Source organism: Alligator sinensis, unplaced genomic scaffold (genome assembly GCF_000455745.1).
Source record: "Alligator sinensis unplaced genomic scaffold, ASM45574v1 scaffold1192_2, whole genome shotgun sequence".
Classification (NCBI taxonomy): domain Eukaryota; kingdom Metazoa; phylum Chordata; order Crocodylia; family Alligatoridae; genus Alligator; species Alligator sinensis.
The window spans coordinates 1,115,335-1,132,923 of NW_005842312.1; the positions used below are offsets into that span (position 1 = coordinate 1,115,335).

Genomic DNA, 17,589 nt, shown 5'->3' on the forward strand with positions numbered 1-17,589 from the left:
GAGCTGGGAGAGCAGGAGAGGCTGGTGTGGGTCTTCTCCCCACTCCTCCAGCTCCCGCCACCCCTTACTTACTGCACTGGAGCCTTGGTCCAGCTCCCTGCTGGCATGCTGCCTGCCCGTGCAGAGCAGGCAGCATGTTTCAGCATCAGGGTGAGGGCTAACCATAGAGATGCTCTGGCAGTCATCTTATTTGGTGTATTTAATTTACTTATTTTAATAAAATATTTATTGAATTCATAGCATCTAACAAGGTAGGTTGTTTCCTACAAAAGCTCGCACTTCTCTCATCCAGTCTCTAAAGTGCCACCCTGCCTTAACCTCTGCCTGACTTCAGACTAACACAGCTTACCACTTCTGCACTTAATGCTATCAGAAGCGAGACTGGAACAAATAGATATTGTTGACAGCATGATGGTGGCTCACTTGCTCCAATGATATGAAAAGCACAGCTTTACTAGAACTGAGCCACTAATCAGTTTTGAAGTACTGCATTCAGGATTTTGCTTAAGCAGTGAAGTACCAAAAGGATTTTTCTGCCATTTACAATTTTTTACTGTAATTATTTGAATCAAAATTAGAAATTGTCCCCAAAATCCCTTTATTTTGCTTGTTTTAGGAGAAGAAATTGATGTAGACTGTCCTCCTCCTCTGAAATCCTATTAGCACTGCCCCTGCACAGCTGCTCAAAAGCATTTCATTCTGATTGGAAAGGTTGATTGACAATAATTTCCTGCTAACTCCCTAGACACAGGCACTGGGTCTATGACTCTAAACTTTCCAAAATCCCATGATCCGTTGCACAGGTAATGATACCAGCTGTTTTCTGTAGAATGGAATAGGGAAAATTGCATCCTGCCTCAAAATACTAAGAGGTGTTGATTGATGGTCATTTCCTAGAAGTATCCTAGACCAAGAAACAGGGTCAAATTCAGCCCTCAATAACAACATAAATCTGGAGTGTCCTGAATGAAGTTAGTGGAGTTACTTTAGATTACACCAATGTAATTTAGCAACATTTGACCTCATAATTCTAACAAGAAAGCTTAAAGGCCAAAGTTATGATGAATGAGTTAAAAACCTGCATCCTTTCTGAAAAATCACAGGAAAGGCAGGGCTACAGATGTCATCCTTAAAATGCTTCAGTTTTAATGCAAGGATTCAAATCCAAATTCAAATGCACTCCAGACATCCACTTCCGGGTTGTATAAGGTAGAAGTCAGAAAGAAATCTGGCAGTTTTAATTACTTTTTCCTTGGTCACATGGCAACCATTGTGCAGATGAGATGGTAAACACTGGTGGCAACAGCCTATATATGCTATATTACCATGCCTGGATATAAACATGGTCAGAATTATGATCAGTTTCTGCAAACAAGTTAGATTCCTTTAAGTAGCACAAAATCTTGAGGGAGGCAGGATTTTTAGCCTGCTCTTGCAGGTTTTGTACCATAGGTACATTGTCCTTGAAAAATACTCAAAGATTGGTTAAGGTTATTAATGGTAGAAATCAATCACATGGTAGAAATCAATAAAAATCTCAGAGTCAGAATGTTGCTGAAGTAAACTCAATAAAGATAGGCAGATGCTGTTAGAAAGCAAATTCATTACAGGTCTGGGAGGCTGCAAAGGGAATATTTTGAAATGATTTTGAATACTCCTTTCTAAATATCAGATTAACCCTAAGAACCCTGTCTGCCTATGTCCTTAGATCAACATGGTTACAACCTACACCCCAGATTCCTTTCTGGAATCTATAGGTCTGATTGGCCAATATGTTCATACTTCAGTCCATCACTGGCAGGAGACAGGGATTTAATTTCTTACTCTGCAGTTTCAGCTGTTTCCCAAATCCAGTAAACACTACTACACAGAGGATACATCTGTTCTCATGACAGTGAGTAGAAGTGTAAATCAATAAAAAGATACAATGATGTTTCCTTTTAGTTTTGCATGCAATTTCAAATTGTTTCAAAAGCACTGGTTATATCATCTGGGTATCACCTACAAGAAAGCAGCATAGTCATATTCGGATGCATAAGCAGGTCTATCACACTATCCAATAGAAAGCATATATTACAAAAGTTTGCTGGTATAACCTTTAAAATGTCTAATGCTGAGTGTCAACAAGTATAATTATCAGCATGTTGCACAATACACAGACTTCTGATAAACTGGTTATCTGCTTCTAAACTTGGCTTTCCTCCTGTGTTTTCCTGTTGAAAATTTACTTACTGTACTATACCCTGGGTTTGTCCAGTTTGGCAGCAAAATATATTGTGAACGTAAAGCAAACCTGTGTATTCCTTGTCCTTAACAGATTCAACAAAAAGTAAGTTTAGATTCTCATTTTCACATTCACATCTCATACTATGCATATGCAGAATGTAATTATAAAATGCTTTAAATGATGATTTAATTACTGTTCAAAAAATAATTAGTTTATGCCATTACAGTAATGAAAGAAAAATCAAAGAAATCAAAGAAAAATACAGCTGAAAGGACCTCAAGAGGTCATCTAGTCCAACCCCCTGCTTGAAGAAGGATCAGCTCTGTCTAAATGGTTTGGACAAGCATTTGTCTAACCTATGTAACATTGCACATTCAAATACAAGCTCAACAAATCTTAAATTCTTTTTCATTTTTTTCACAAAGACAGCAGTGGTTCTCAACCTTTTTAGATCAAGGAAGCTGGCTGGAGACACCACTGGGAAAATGCCAGCTTTTAGATTTTACTTATTTTTGACTACAGAAATAGAAGAGAGCATATTAATCTATTGCAAAGAACTCAGAAAAGCATAAGAGGTCAGAATGCTTTTAATACTATGGATTCCTATTTGCAATCTCTAGATTTATCATGTGAATCATGTTTTCACAACTAACAGTGCTAACATTGTGTAGCAACCTGCAGCATCCTTGAATGGATCTCAAGGCACCCCAGAGTGTTGCAGCACTCTGATTGAGAATCACTGACTTGGAGTATACTTGATGGATACTTTGCACTTCATGCTACAGTATTCTTGATGTATGGAACCAGGTCTATTTTACAACATTTAAACAAACAGAAAAGGTTAAACAAATCCATTGGAGCAAATCATGGCCGGGTACAGCCATTACACTTATACCTGCAACTGTACAGAAGTTCGGTGTACATAGACTGGCCTAAAAATGGCAGAACTCAATCTAAGATAGACATGGATCAATGTTCACTCAAATCTAATCAATTTACATTAGACTGGTGGATCAAATTTCTGTACCAGAGCTGTTACTGATTCAAGTTAGGTCACTGTGCATTGGCATCCCAGCCTCCTTTGCAACTTCCTTCTCACAGGGAGTGCACTAGCACTCATCCTGTGCTCAACTACTCCAGCTGAGCACCCAGTGAGCCCTGCCCCGGCCATCTGTCAGCTGCAGGAAGGCAGCAGGGGGGTGGGAAGGGAGGCATCTGTGTCCCCTGCACAAGCCCTGGGGCATGGGTGACTGTTGCCTCTCGTGTCTGGAGGGGGACCAGATCACTGACGGGGGCCGGGGGGGGCGGGTGTTGAAAATAGGTTGAAAGCTGTTTGAAATTTCCCTAGGAAACATTATTTGTATTCCACGTCAGTTATACAGTGTGCCATGAATTCCATAGTCCAGAAGAGAGGATGACAGCCCTCCTCCCCCCTTTACATCCAGAGAGGTAAGAAACCGATTGACTTTCCTCCTAATTTTTAATGTTGCTTTCATGTTTCTAAATAGAAACTGAAAGATAACATGCAAAATAATACCTGGGAGACATCTAGATATTCCTCACTCAGGGTTTGTGCAGACATTTGCCACACTTGATTTACATTTGCCAAGGGAAGGATTTTAAAGCAGGAAAGTCCCCTGAAAATAGAGGCAATCCTCCCATACTTACTGCAGGAGAGCGGAGGATTGCTGCAGACACACATGGCAGTATGCTGCATTTCTAGATTTTTTTATCAGAGAAAACCAGTATCCCTGCTTATAACAACTATTGTTGACAACAATCATACAGCTGTATGATCCTAGATTGGGAGAGGCTTGTGCACACACTTGCTGGTCCTGGAAGCCATGCTGAGAAAGTGGAGGGAAGGGCAGGTGGAATTGGAGGGGAGGAATTGGGGGTAGTCCATGGAGGAAGTTGACAAGTCAGGGGGATGGGTTGTCAGTCTGAGGTAGATGGGGTTGGCAGGGTTGGGGGTATAAAGATAGCCAGGTCAGGGTGGGATGGATAGGGAGAACACAGCCCTGGGGCTGTGGTGGGCAGCTGGGTTTTCCATCCCCAGGGCTGCACTCTGAATGTGTGCAGATGTTCAGTAGATCAGGGTAACTCATTTCCAATCTAGTTTAGCTCACCTCTTCAGGTGAGGTAATTTAGATTGGGCCAGCCATTTTTTGCCCTATCTAATCTCCCTGAATGTCTGTACAGATCCGCACTTAGATCAATCTAACCCAGACAACAGTACTGTTGTATTCGCTGCACCAGTGATAGAATCATAGACAAGGAGGGTTGGAAGCGACCCAACCCTCCTGCTCACCAACCCTAGTCCAACCTCCCACTCAAAGCAATCACGTGAATGGAGCCAGTGAGGAATTACACTCAGTAATTACCCCATGAGGAGTTAGTATCCGGCTCTAACTACAAATGGCACACATGGAGGAGCCTGAACAGATTGAGAGTGGGTCTCGGTAGATGCAACTTTTTCATGACATCATGGGGTCTCTATGCAACAGACTAATGTGTCTGTCAGGAGAAGCAAACCATGAATCATCTCCTGAGATGCCCTGGAGCACAACAGTGTACCTCACAAGACTGACAGTACCAACACCAGAAGCAGGGGCCTGTGCAGAATACTGAGAGCAGACCATATAGAAAGGGTGGACTGGAGACGCCACAAAGAAGGTGATCCCCTGACCAGTTAGAGGTGTCTTCCCTCATCTTAATGAGCAGCCTGCGCTCATCTGCAATTTGCCTTCCTGCTTGTGTGTAGCTCTGCCCTACTGTCTTGCAGCTGGCTCCCAAGCAAGCTACTTTGCAGCCCTTCTGACTTCCCCTGGCTGCTTACTCTCCTACAGCTATTCCTACCTCAGCTGCCTACTTCAAATTGCAGCCTTATAATGCTGCCTTCTTATTCAGTAAGTAGCAGGGATTAAAAGATACCCTGTAGCAACAGGGACAAATAATAGAAAATACAATTAACGCCTCCCCCCCTCCCCCCAGGAATGAGTTTATGGAGCTGAAATAACAGCTGCCTCCAAATGCACAACATACAATGAATGTCTCCATGCAAGACAAAGGCAGAGAAGCATTGTTGAGCATTGTTTTGGGGGCGAGTGGGTTGCAGAAGAGACATCTGGGGTGGAGAGTCACAAATAGAGCTCAGAAACAGATTGAGAGACCAGCCTGAGCAAGCACTAATCTGAACTCCTGGGAGAAACCTTGAGAGTGAGCTTTTGGTAAAACTTGTAGCTGAAAGAAAGGGCTTTGAAGCTATGGGCAGCGAAAATTTTTCTGGTTATTTCATTCTTCCTTTTATTAAGAAAGAAGGATATTGTTTTTCTTGTAAATAAATAGAATGGACTTAAATACATTCTTCTCCATCACCAATTTCTCCTCCTAACCGGATTCATATAGGAATACCCAAATGTTGGCTATCTGTGAAGGTCAAAAGGGATAGCAGTATGTACAGCAATCACCGTTTGGGATTATAGCCATCTCTGGAATGGATGACAGAAGCAGCCATCAACAAATGAGAAACAGAGCATTTTGGCCACCGTACTCCTGCAGTAGGATGGTTTCTGTACCATGAATATCCATACAGAAGCAACATAACTGCGTTGCTAGAACCCCCATCGTACAATTCAAGAATTAACCTGTGCCAGCAGCTAAAGGTCAATGCTGTCATTTACTTTTCACTTGATGCCTCAGCTGAGGGGGACTTTATCCACTATTTAGTATGAGAGTTTGTAATTTAGGAACACTCTAGCTGCTCAATGGCAAGGCATGCTGTTTTTTCTACCCACCTCCTAATCTGGTCCTTGAGATCACGATGATTCTCTTCTTTGCTACCATAATCCTGGCTTTGTTACTTCAAAACTGGACCATGGCAATGCAGTGTACCTGGAATTACCCCTTAAGTCAAGCGAAGTTCGGCCAGCATGTGTCCCCTTGTTTTGTAAGCCCAGTTTATCATTGGGAGTATGTGACACCAGTGCTCTGGATCTGCACTGAGACTTAGTTTTTGGATAGGTTAAAGAGGTCATGCTTAGACATATAATGGACCTGCCTAGCCTGCACCACTATTTTCTCTGTGCTGTCTTGCTGTAGTTGCAGTTAGTGAAGAGTTGGAGACTGGAGGCTCCACAGTATAAAAGAGAAGAAGTAGCCAGAGGGTCATTTTCCTCTCAGCTTAGTGCTCATTTTCCATTTTTGTCCAAAACAGCCCCGTTTTGTTGACTTTAGGATATGTTGTAAGGCTCCTCTTTTCATGTAGGCTCTTTGAGGTCAACAGTACAAAGGCTCTGATTATGGCTAATGTCTGTGTGTTGGAGTACTCTTTGATTTGCTATTGCTGGTGGTTATTGGCTTTGGAGCAAGCTATTTTATGCTACTGTGTTTTTTTAAATTATGGGTGGAATGTCTACAGCTCCGGACAAGTTCCTTTCTTTATGTTTTTTGGCAGAGTCAATGGGACAAATATAACAAGAGACAATGAAGGCATAAAAAAACCAGGAGCAGACAATGCACCTTGGAATTGACTCTGGAAGTTCCTTCCTCCATTCTGTGCCTGTCGGCTCATACTCCTGAAATTCAACATGTCCATATTAGCAGGGCACCCATGAAACTGGTCCATGAGTGATCCTATGCCAGAGCAATGTATTTGGTATTCTATATGGGATTTTGGAATTTATGTTCCACTTCCTTCTTGCTTTCTAAGAAACTGTGGTTACTCTGACACCTTATTTCTAACAGAGGTTCTGCATAACTTCTTTGCTATCACAGTCCTGCTTGCACTTTGCTTTGTTGCTTGTCACTCTGCACTCTAAATACATGTTTTTATAAGTCTTTTTTTTCAATTGGTCCATCTTAAACTCTTGGTTTTAGAGGAGTGTAATGGGAATGAACTTCTTTTTTATGTTTAACTGAATAGAAGTCAAGCTCATGGATAGCAGATTTATTTTTAAGTAAGGTATTGGTGATTCTTTAAGAGAGGAATTCAGGGCCAGCAGGCTATGAAAAGAAATTTTTTAAAAATGCCCTAAAGAGAAAGAGTTCCATGCTGTTATATTTCTTTCATTGCCCAGTGCCTTACTCAGTTCTTCCTGAAGAGGCATCTGCTATAGTACCTTCAATTTGGGGGATTAATCTTTTCAAAATGATCTTAAATTGCTTTTATTTTTCCCAGAAGAAACCAAATCTATTTATAATCCAGATGTAGGATCTGGTTCAGGGTTTGGCAACCCCCGGCATGTGTGCCAAAGCATGGCAAGCAAGGCCATTTTGCACCGCACACCATGGCCAGTCTGGGTTCTGGGCAGCTGCTTCTAGCCAGAGCCTGGGCTCCTCCCAGTAGGCAGCTGGGAGGCTGCAAGCCCTATTGAGAGCAGCACAAGCTTCGTGGCTGGCAGCAGATACCCAGTCCCTGGGGGGGCACCAGCCTCTTCCCAGAGGAAGGGGGAAAGAGGGCTGCGCTGAGGGTGGGAGCAGGCATGCTCAGCTGCACAGGGTGGGTGGGCAGCAGCGGTGCTTGAGGGGTGGCTATGGGGAGAGGCTATGGCAAATTTTGGGGGGGCTATGCTGCACACCCCTTTAGGCAGATGGCAGTGGAGGAGCCACCTTGCACCCCAAGGCACGCATGCAGTGTGGAGCTGGTGCTGGGGCTCCACAGCCCCGGCCATCCAGGAAGAGGTGGTTACAGGGGGGGCTAAGGTGAATTTTGGGGTGGCCATAGCTTCCCCAGCACCACCCCTGCAGCTGACTGATGGGCAGGCTCTGGGCTGGGACCTCAGCAGGCTGCCCTGCAGCCTGGGCGCTGGTTTCCTGGGGAAGCACAGTGCCTGTGGTGGCCCTGGGGCATTGTCAGGTTGGACTCTATCCTGCAGCCCAGCCACATGTGTGCGCGTGTCTGTGGCTGTATGCATCTGTGTGTATGCATATGCGTCTGTGTGTCTGGTTCTGTGTGCTTCTGCATGTGTGTGTCTGGTTTTGTGTGTGTGCTTGCATACACATGTGTCTGGTTCTGGGCCTGTGGGTGTGCATGTGTCTGTTCTGCATGTATGCTTACAGGTGTGTCTGGTTCTCTGTTTGCACGTGTGGTTCTGTGTGTGTGCACGTCTGGTTCTCTGTTTGCACATGTGTGTCTGGTTCTCTCTCTTTCTTTCCTTTTTTCTCTCTTTTCTCTCTCTTCCCTTTCTTTTCCTCTCTTCTCTTTCTCTTTTCCTCTTTCTCTCTTTTTTTTTCTCTCTCTCATCACTACATGCTTAACGAAAAAAGAATACACAACAGCAAAGGTAGCATATGCAGTTTTATTTATTGTTACCAGGTTTAGAATTTTTAGAAAAGCTGGTATTTACTGTAAAAAAAAAAAAAGGAGCATTTACGATTATTAACTATATTAATATGCAGTGCATCATGACATGTATCCCCCACCTCAGTTTTGTTTTTTGGGCATGCTAGCATCCCGGGACCTTACAAGGTAGACATTGTGGTTTTTTCGGCACACCGGCCTAAAATGTTGCCTACCCCTGATCTAGTTCATAAAAAGACTCATTACATTTGTACAGACAGGTTAGGAAAAAATGAAAGATTCCTAGCACTAGGGAGTATATTGTATTGGAATCAAATAAGGACCAAAGTGCAGGAGACACTTATCTTTGCTTATTCAGTCATCCTTAATGATATGTATAACAGTCAGACACAAGTTTCATTTTTAGACAATGTGAAAAATCCAAGGTTTGGCCTATCCCTCCATACTCCACTTTTGTAGATAGCTTAGAGGCATTGCATTCAGAAAACAATAAATTTTATGCTTTCAGACTGGATCCCATCATTCACTGAAATCATTTGAACATCAATGAGAGTTAGATCATGCTCTGAATTTCCCTAGATTAATTTTGAGTTACTGCTACATTTGTGACCAAATAAATCTTTCATGTCATTTCTATGTTAGCTGATCACTGACATAACTGTGCACATTTAAGTATTTACTGTCATATGTCACACCTACTGTACTGTAGAACTGTAGCCAGACAATTTTAGATGGATCTAGAAAACGGTTTGTTATTCTATCCCTTGCTATAAAAGAACAAAGTAAACCTTTTCTAAACTGTCTGGCCCAGGTGTGAACTGTATTAATAATATTTATTTTCTGTGGCAGGCATGAGTAAGACCCCAGAATTGCTTTGTGTGTGCAGTTGCAATATGTTCTGTTTTTCATCGTGTTCAGACTAGTTCTTCTTAAAAATAGTTGTCTTGATTGGTATAGTTGGTATATTATGAGAAGGTTTATAGTTTGGTTTACAGTTACCAGAAGGTTGAACAAAGGCTCAGGTTAGGGAAAAGATTAAAATTAATGTTACAGATAATAAGAAAGCATTACTGAGCCTATTACCAAGTTAAATAAATAACAGGCCTAAATCAAATAGTTCTGAACCTATAACCTTTGGCAAAGATCATTTTTCAGTTGTAATTTAATGGTTAGGACCAGTGTTTTTACATAACAGCCTAAAGAAACTAAGCAAGTAGGTGCTTACCCACTAATTTATTAATGAGAACCTTCACTGAGGTTGTAAAAATTTTTCTTGTGCTGCTTGTGAATCTATGATATTGTTAGACAAACTCAACCTCTGCTTATTTGCATGTTATCAACATGTAAAAAGTTTCTGGAATAACAGTAAGAAATGCATTTTTTTGCAATTTCTCAGTTGGTCTAATAACAGGTATTATTTTGGAACCAAGAGTTCTAGATTTTTGCATTTCTTTTTGTCTCAGACCAACACGGCTACCACATACATCCCTGGAATGACTGTAAACATTTAACTAGTACTTATATTTTCCTCCTTATATTTCTGTCTCTTATTAAGTATCTAAAGAATGCTTCATCAGTGGAGAAGAGAGTGCAACTTAAAGCTAGTTACCTACAAGAAGAAAAAATTAACTAATTGTGTGCATCCCGATATCCAAGTAACTGTAGTAGCCTCTTGTCAGCTCAGATCAAGTGTAGTCCTTCTAAAACAGTTTGACTTCAGTTGGTGCTTAAAAGTGGATATAGATAATTGAAACCCTGAGAAAGTATTACAGAAACTAAGAATATATGTATATAAAAAGGCAAACACCTTTATAAACATACCCCAACAGTTTTCACAGGAACTGCAGAATCAGTTGAAAGACCAAACCTGAAACCCATTGTCTTGCACATCCTTACATATAACTTAAGAGTTTAGGGCTGTGGAGTGGGAACATATGGATTAAAGGGAAATCATTTTAAAGAGCAGAGAATAAGAGTTTATCGCAAAGAAAGTGGATATTTATTAGTTTTTCCATCAGGTTTCTTGCACATCAGTGGCAGGTCTTCTTTTGTTCCTAATAATGTTTTTCTTGTTACTGTCATTGTAACATCTGGCATTCCTTTTTCTTCCTTTTAAGATACACATAGTTGTTTATACACTAGGATCATTTAGATAATAACAACTGTGACACAGACATCTCTTAACCCTAGTGGACTTTTTCATATTTTATTAGCAATGACTATACATGTGAAAGAAATGATACTACTTGAAAACATTTTTCCCTCCATTAAAGGAGCAATTGCTTGCTGCTTATTGTTGAGCACTTTTGCTATCTACACATTAACATCTGTTTAGTCTAGCAAGTCAGATGCATTCGTTCTTCCATGTTTAAGTTAATGCCCATCAATTTAATGGCAAATAAACATGCAGATGGAGGAGTGAACAGGTTACCTCATTCCTAAACAGATAAATGTCAGACTTCACATTTTTTAAATATGGAGTCACAATACATATTACTTCACTTGAAGAATGTACTGAGCTTGATTTCTTCACTGTTTTACACTGTGTAGGCATTCATAGTGTAGAGTGACTAGAAAGGCATGTGTAAAAATTGTAGGTTTTACACACGTTCTTTACAAAGATAAGCACTACACAAAACAAAATGAAGAATCAGGCCCACTGAGCACCTTAGAAACATCTTTTTTTAACATAAATGTTACAGTTTCAAGATAAAAATATTATATTGCTAATAATCAGGATAAGGCACTTTGGAAAAAATGGTTCTAGATAGCTATGTCATGGGCTCACTTAAGTGTCATTAGAGGTACTCAAATTCTCTTAAATACTGCTTTGTGTCCTCTGTAGTAAAAAAAAAAAAAAGTAGTCTGGATACTGAAACACCCTAAAAAAGAATTGTATTTAAATAAAATCACATGTACTGTAGAAAAGTCAGAGAAACATCTCCACACTTTATAAACCCTGACCTTACATTATAAAATACAGTAGTGCTACATTCAAAGTTTGTATTAGTATATATCATATAAAAATGTGTACCCAAAGGGATACAGAGCACTTTGTGCAGGCCAGCTTTTCTGTTTGCATTGTTGCATCACATTAAACACCATACTTTACAGATTTTTTATCTAGATCAGGAAGTAACAAAATACAGTACTTTGTAAAGCAAATATAAACATAGGTACAAAAACAAGCTCAGATAGTTGTCAGTTCATCTTCAGGGCATAGGCCGGAAATCAATATAACATTGTCCACTCCAATTTCCCCAGTTTTGCCCTTCCCACGTTCTGATTCAAAAATGACCTGAGAAAGAAGAAATACAAATTCTGAAAAAGTAGTAAATTTGAAAATTTAACATCTATTAATGTCAAATTAGATGCTATATCTACAGAAAGGTTTAATTTTTATCCCAATATAGTAAGACTACCAACTTGAATCTTTGAACTTTTTATAATTTATAGTATTTAAACTGTAAGTTTTATTTAAACTATATTTAAACTATACATTTTAAACTATAACTTTTTATAATTTACAATATTTAAATGTATAGTATTTAAAAACGACTGATGAGCCTCTACACAAATCTAAGCCAAACTGATTTACATAATTATTGTCATAATACAAACAAAATGTCATCTCTATGTCAAAAAATACCCTCCTTTATGGGCATATCCACATGAGATGTGTTAATGTGCATTAACCTAATTTAATGCGTATTAGCGTGTGCACTAACTTTGGGCATTTATACCTTTTCAGCCTGTAATGCATCGGAGATCTGGTGGGTTGCAGTGAGCTGACATGCAGTGAACTACAGTTGTATAAGCAGCAAAATGTGCGTCAGCACACAGAAAATGGTGGTGGTGCACTTTTGAACAAAAAAACACCACTGCCATTTTCTCACCACTGACATGCATTTTGCTACTTATACAAGTGTATGCACTGCAGTGCCAGGTGCTTTTAAAAACAGTGCTGTGGCACAAGCATGTGTACAGATGCCCTTTAGTGTCAAGTGCACTAACTTTAGTGCCAAGTCCTTGCATGTGTAGACCAACTCAAATAGTTGGAGAAAAGTTATTAAGCAAGCTTTCGGGTTCAAAAATCCTTTGTCACCCAAAGAACCTTGTCTGCCTATGTCCTTAGACTAACACGGCTACAACCTAAACCCCTCAAAGCCTATGTGATACTCTTTAAAAGTGATAGTGGTAGAGGGACTATTCTTCTCCTTCTGTGCATGTATTTAGGTTTTTGGGGGTTTTTTTGCCTGAGTCAAAACAGCGGTTCAACAAGTTGTGATCCTTAAAGATTGGATATTTCACAAAATGGAAGGGTTTTTATACTCAATCTCTTGGCCAACTCGGGTAAATACATTCTGTCTAGCTAAATATCCACTGGAGTTTCAACAGGAAACTCCTTTTTCTTTGCCCCCTAGAAATTTTTGGTAATGTTGGGCCCCCATTTCTCACCACAATGAAAGGCTTTTAGTTGTATACTATTAATACTCATAAAACAGTTTAGAAAATGCTTAAGGCTCAGGAAATGTCAGCTGTTGTGCTAGTTATGGTAATCGGTTTCCACTTTTACTTACACTCTTAGTGGTTTCAACCCCCTGAAGTACTTCTATTTTTCCAGTCCTCCACCTTTTATCTTTTCCTCTGCTCAGCTCCCAGACAGGAGTACTTCTGTGGCTGTCCAGAAAAACTCGAAGTTTCCCCACTCTCTCTCCAGCAAGTCTATAGTTGAAAATCAAACAGTAGCTGCTCCTTGGCTTGAGGTTACTGAGGAGAAGTTTCAAACGGCCAACATCCTTCTTCTGCCCCACAAAAGCTGGAATTGCCATATAGTATCCTTCACCTTGTAATGGAAGAGGACAAGACATCTTCATGTGTATGGGTGCTTTATGAGAAATATTTTTTTAGTAAACTCAGTGCTAGTTTGCTAAGAAAATAAGTGGAAGCTTCATTACTTAAATTATTTAAAACAAAACTAGAAAAAGGGAATGATGAATACTGTCTTGCCCTGATGGAGGATTGATTAGATGCAATTTTTCATCTTTAATTGCAGTGGTTCTTTGTACTAGCTTGAAATTTGTTTTCTTAAAAATTTCATAGGAAATATATACTCAATTCAGTACATAATCTTTCTTGGAAAGTCAACCATATAAAACCCTGATTCTTGGCAGAGTAAATTAGTTTGGATGGAACATCTTGCTGGAGCAACCTGTTACTTCCAGTTCCCAAGCTGACTTGCTTAACACTAGCTATGGTATTTCTACACAACGCTGCTCTTTGCAATGTAGAAACCTAACAGAGTAACTGACAATTTCTTGATGTGAATCCTTGTAATCTATACAGATAAGATAGACAAAAGGTAAAAGAAAGGACTATAGATTCATAGATGCTAGGGTCGGAAGGGACCTCAACAAATCATCAAGTCTGACTCCCTGCCTAGGCAGAAAAGAGTGCTGGGGTCAGATGACTCCAGCCAGATGCCTATTCAGCCTTCTCTTAAAGACTACCAAGGTAGGGGAGAGCACCACCTCCCTTGGAAGCCCATATGGCAAATGGGCAGAATGAATAGGCAGTCAGCAAATGCCGGGTTAGTTCCAGGTTTTGGATGACAATTTCAGGTGAGTTGTTGAGAGGGAATTAGCTAAACAGAAACACAAAGGATGCGAAAAAGGACATAAAGGCATTGGAGAAAGAGAGTGAGGATGAAGGAGGAAAGTATGAAGTATGAATGAAGAAAAACTGAGCAAAAATAGGCCTAAAAGTGATAGAGAGAGAGAATGTCCAGAGTAAAGAGTGTGGGAAGCTGTCTGTGGGTATGGACAGACATTTGTTTGAAACATTCTGAATCTCACTTCAAATTCAGAGCACTTCAGCTCTGTGCAGATGTGTAACCTCTCAGCTTCAGAGTCCTCTAAAGTGACTACACACGCATGCAGCAGTAGTACTCTCCAGTCAGGGGGCTGGGAAGCAGGAGTCCCTGCAAGCCTCTGATCCAGAGTTTCCTGAAGTCAGCTAGGAGAACTCCCATTGACTGTCCACTTCACTCTCCTCTTTCACCTCTGAGGGGAGGGTGGAGAGTTGGGAGCAGAGCACTGTGGGATGCTGGAGGACTCAACAACCCGCTATTGTTCTCCACTGGATAGCACAGAGAGTGAAGGAAGCATTTTAAAGATGTTCCCTTTTTACAAGCATCATTTCTGAAGCACTTCATTGGGTGTGAATATCTGCACCCTCACTGGTGGTAGCATATCAAACAGAACATCTGTCTGTGGCATGATTAGATCAGTGTGATCTGCTGGGCCCAGCTGCAAAATCTCATGTAATACTGTCTACATCTTAACAGACAGCTAATCAGCTTTGGCTAATGCATTTTGTTTACAAACATAAGAACAGCATTAGTATGTAGCACTCCTAGAGTGTTTTGTCATGTTTTATCATATTTACGATGATATACCATATTTTCTTACATACAGCACACCTTTAAATATAATAAACAACTTGTTTTTGAAAGGCAGAATAGAAAAAACATTTTTTTTTGGTGTTATGGTTGCACAGAACACAGACACAGCCTTCCTGTCCTGTCCTGTCCTGTCCTATCCCTGCTCCAGCCATGGCAGCTGCTGAAGACTGGTTTCCATGTGTGGATCTATGATTCTGAAAAGAGCTAAAGTTTCTCCAAGGTTGTGAAACAGGAAGAGAGAGACCAGGAGCAGCTAGCAGAAAGCACAATTGTCCTTAGAAAGTTTAGCTTGATTAGTGGAACATCAAGACCATTAAAAAAGAGAGACAGTCATTAACACCTCTGGAATGAAGAACAATGAGCCATTAAGTCAACTGACTCCCTCAGCTGCCTGAACAGTAATCCCACAGCTGCTGCACTGTGGAATAGGAATCAAACCAGGCTAACTGTGGGTCAGGCTAACTGCTTCTATACTGGGAAGAAAATCAATTTCCCCACTTAAAACATGCACCCCAATTTTGGGGTATATGTTGTACCTGCAGAAAATACAGTAGATGATACATTATTTGTTCTTGAATAGTATCCTCCCATCATTTTACTGTAAGAGGTAAACAACTAGTTGTTCATTTTAATTTGTAGTATCTGGAATTTCTGATCTGTTACCAAAATGACCTGTTTATTAAATATAACTGACTATAATTTTAAAATAGTGGGAATCCACTACCTGTCCTGAAAGCCTCAGCAGATATCTCTAATAATGTACATGTTGCCTTGTGTACATTGTATTTCTTATATTCTTCACTTTCTTCTCATCTGTGGGATCAATTCTGTTATAATAAATTGTTACATTGCCATTGACATATTTTAAAAGAAATAAAAGAGACACCTCTTTTTTCTTTTTATGAGGATTTGTTTTCCAAAAAATTAGATACTTGATGGAATTCCAACCTCTGATTCCAGTCAGTGTCTTGCTTTTGGAAGAGAAACGATCAATTTCAACCATAACTATAGGATAGCCATTTAAATACCATTATCTCGATCAGCAGGATTCCAGTCAAAGTCATCATCTGTATCTTGTTTCCAGTTACAAACCCCCTTATTGAAGCTGCAATCAACTAAAAAAAAGGAAAAGAAAAACTCCCCGTCAATTAGGAAACAATGCAACACATTATGTTATTACTCCATGTAAAGTTAAAAAAAATAAAAATGATCTGACTCTTTGTTCCATGGCTTGTATAATTCACAACAAAATTATTCCAAACCTGCACTCAAATAATGTTGACCTAAATTAGACCCCAGAAGCATAACATTTTGAATCAGTGTCACAAATCCTTTTTTAACTTTTAACATAATCTGCTGTGACTTGCTAGAGCAGGAGTTTTCCGTCTGCACATGATTTTATATGCTGTGATTTTTATGCATTGGCTGTCTGCTGGTTTCCAGGTGCAGTTTAAATTGTTAGTTTTGAGTTGGAAAGACTCAAACAGCATGAGATCTGCCAATTTGAAGGACAGATTTTCTCCTCACATAATATTGCTGCATTAGTAACTAGCTGAGATGCACAGGGACCAGCTGCTTCCATTAAAGAGGAGGAAGGGTTCTTTTGCTAGAAGCCTTCTAGTTTGAAACTCATGCCTGCCACCACACTCATCTTGCAATAGCCTGAATGTATTGTCCTTCAGGGCACACTATAAAGACTAGAGCACAGCACAGACTCTCTAACTCTGTTTTTTAAGTTGTGCAAATTGAAATGTCATAAAAAATATTGCACTGTGTAATGCAATAGTAAGCACAACAGATCAGATGCATCAGCCATCACTCTGAATTTCCTAAAAAAACTGTTATTCCTTCCTTTTATTTTAACATACTTTATAATGGGGTTGAGTGAGAGGTACCAGAGATAAGTTAAGAAGTACTATCAGTATTATACAAGCTTATTTACACATGATTATGGTTTTCTTGGGAGAAAAAATTATCTTTTGGGATGAAATATCTGATGTTTGCCCTCAGTCCAACTGTTTGGTCATCATTTGGTTTGGTTCTTGAGATTTGGCACAATTTCAGTTAGTCATTTTTAAGTTTAAATCCTATCTTTGAAAATCACTCAGACATGTTAGTCCTATACCCATTGCCCAGACAGTGATTGCTTTGCATGATTGATAACTCTGTAGAGTGGACATTCCTCTAGCTACAGAGCAGAGACTTCTGCAGTCCAATGAATATCATTACTGGCATACAATCTTTCCTGTTCCACCATCTGGTTTCTGCTTTCTTCCTAAATCTCAAGATCAGGCTCCTAGAGATATGTTCTACTGCCTGATGTTCCCAAGTTTCCCCATAGCATATACAGCATTTTTTAACAGATGAGTAGTTTTCATCTTCTTCAGAAGTGCTAAACAGATCAAAATCAGATGGTCCTATCATAAATGATCAGTTTACTACTGCAATGGGAAGTTACCTCTGGTGAGCATGAAACTACCATAATTTTCTGTGTTCCACTCCTGGTAAAGCTACAGTGCAATCCATTATAATTTTCAGCAGTTGCTGGCGTTTTCTACTCCAACAAGCATTGTTTGAAAAGGTATAGGAAGGGAAAGA

The 17,589-nt window shown here is 40.0% G+C and overlaps 1 protein-coding gene across 1 annotated transcript in view; it reads right to left on the bottom strand.

The window, feature by feature from the left end:
* Positions 1-11,718: 11,718 nt before the first annotated feature.
* Positions 11,719-17,589, bottom strand: part of EGFL6 (EGF like domain multiple 6) — a 65,164-nt gene continuing 59,293 nt past the window's right edge. The window contains exons 10-12 of the mRNA XM_006028421.3: positions 16,020-16,106; positions 13,109-13,374; positions 11,719-11,826 (exon numbers count right to left, since the gene is read on the bottom strand). Of these exons, the coding sequence (XP_006028483.3) occupies positions 11,719-11,826; positions 13,109-13,374; positions 16,020-16,106 (461 nt within the window). The remainder of the gene's footprint in view (positions 11,827-13,108; positions 13,375-16,019; positions 16,107-17,589) is intronic.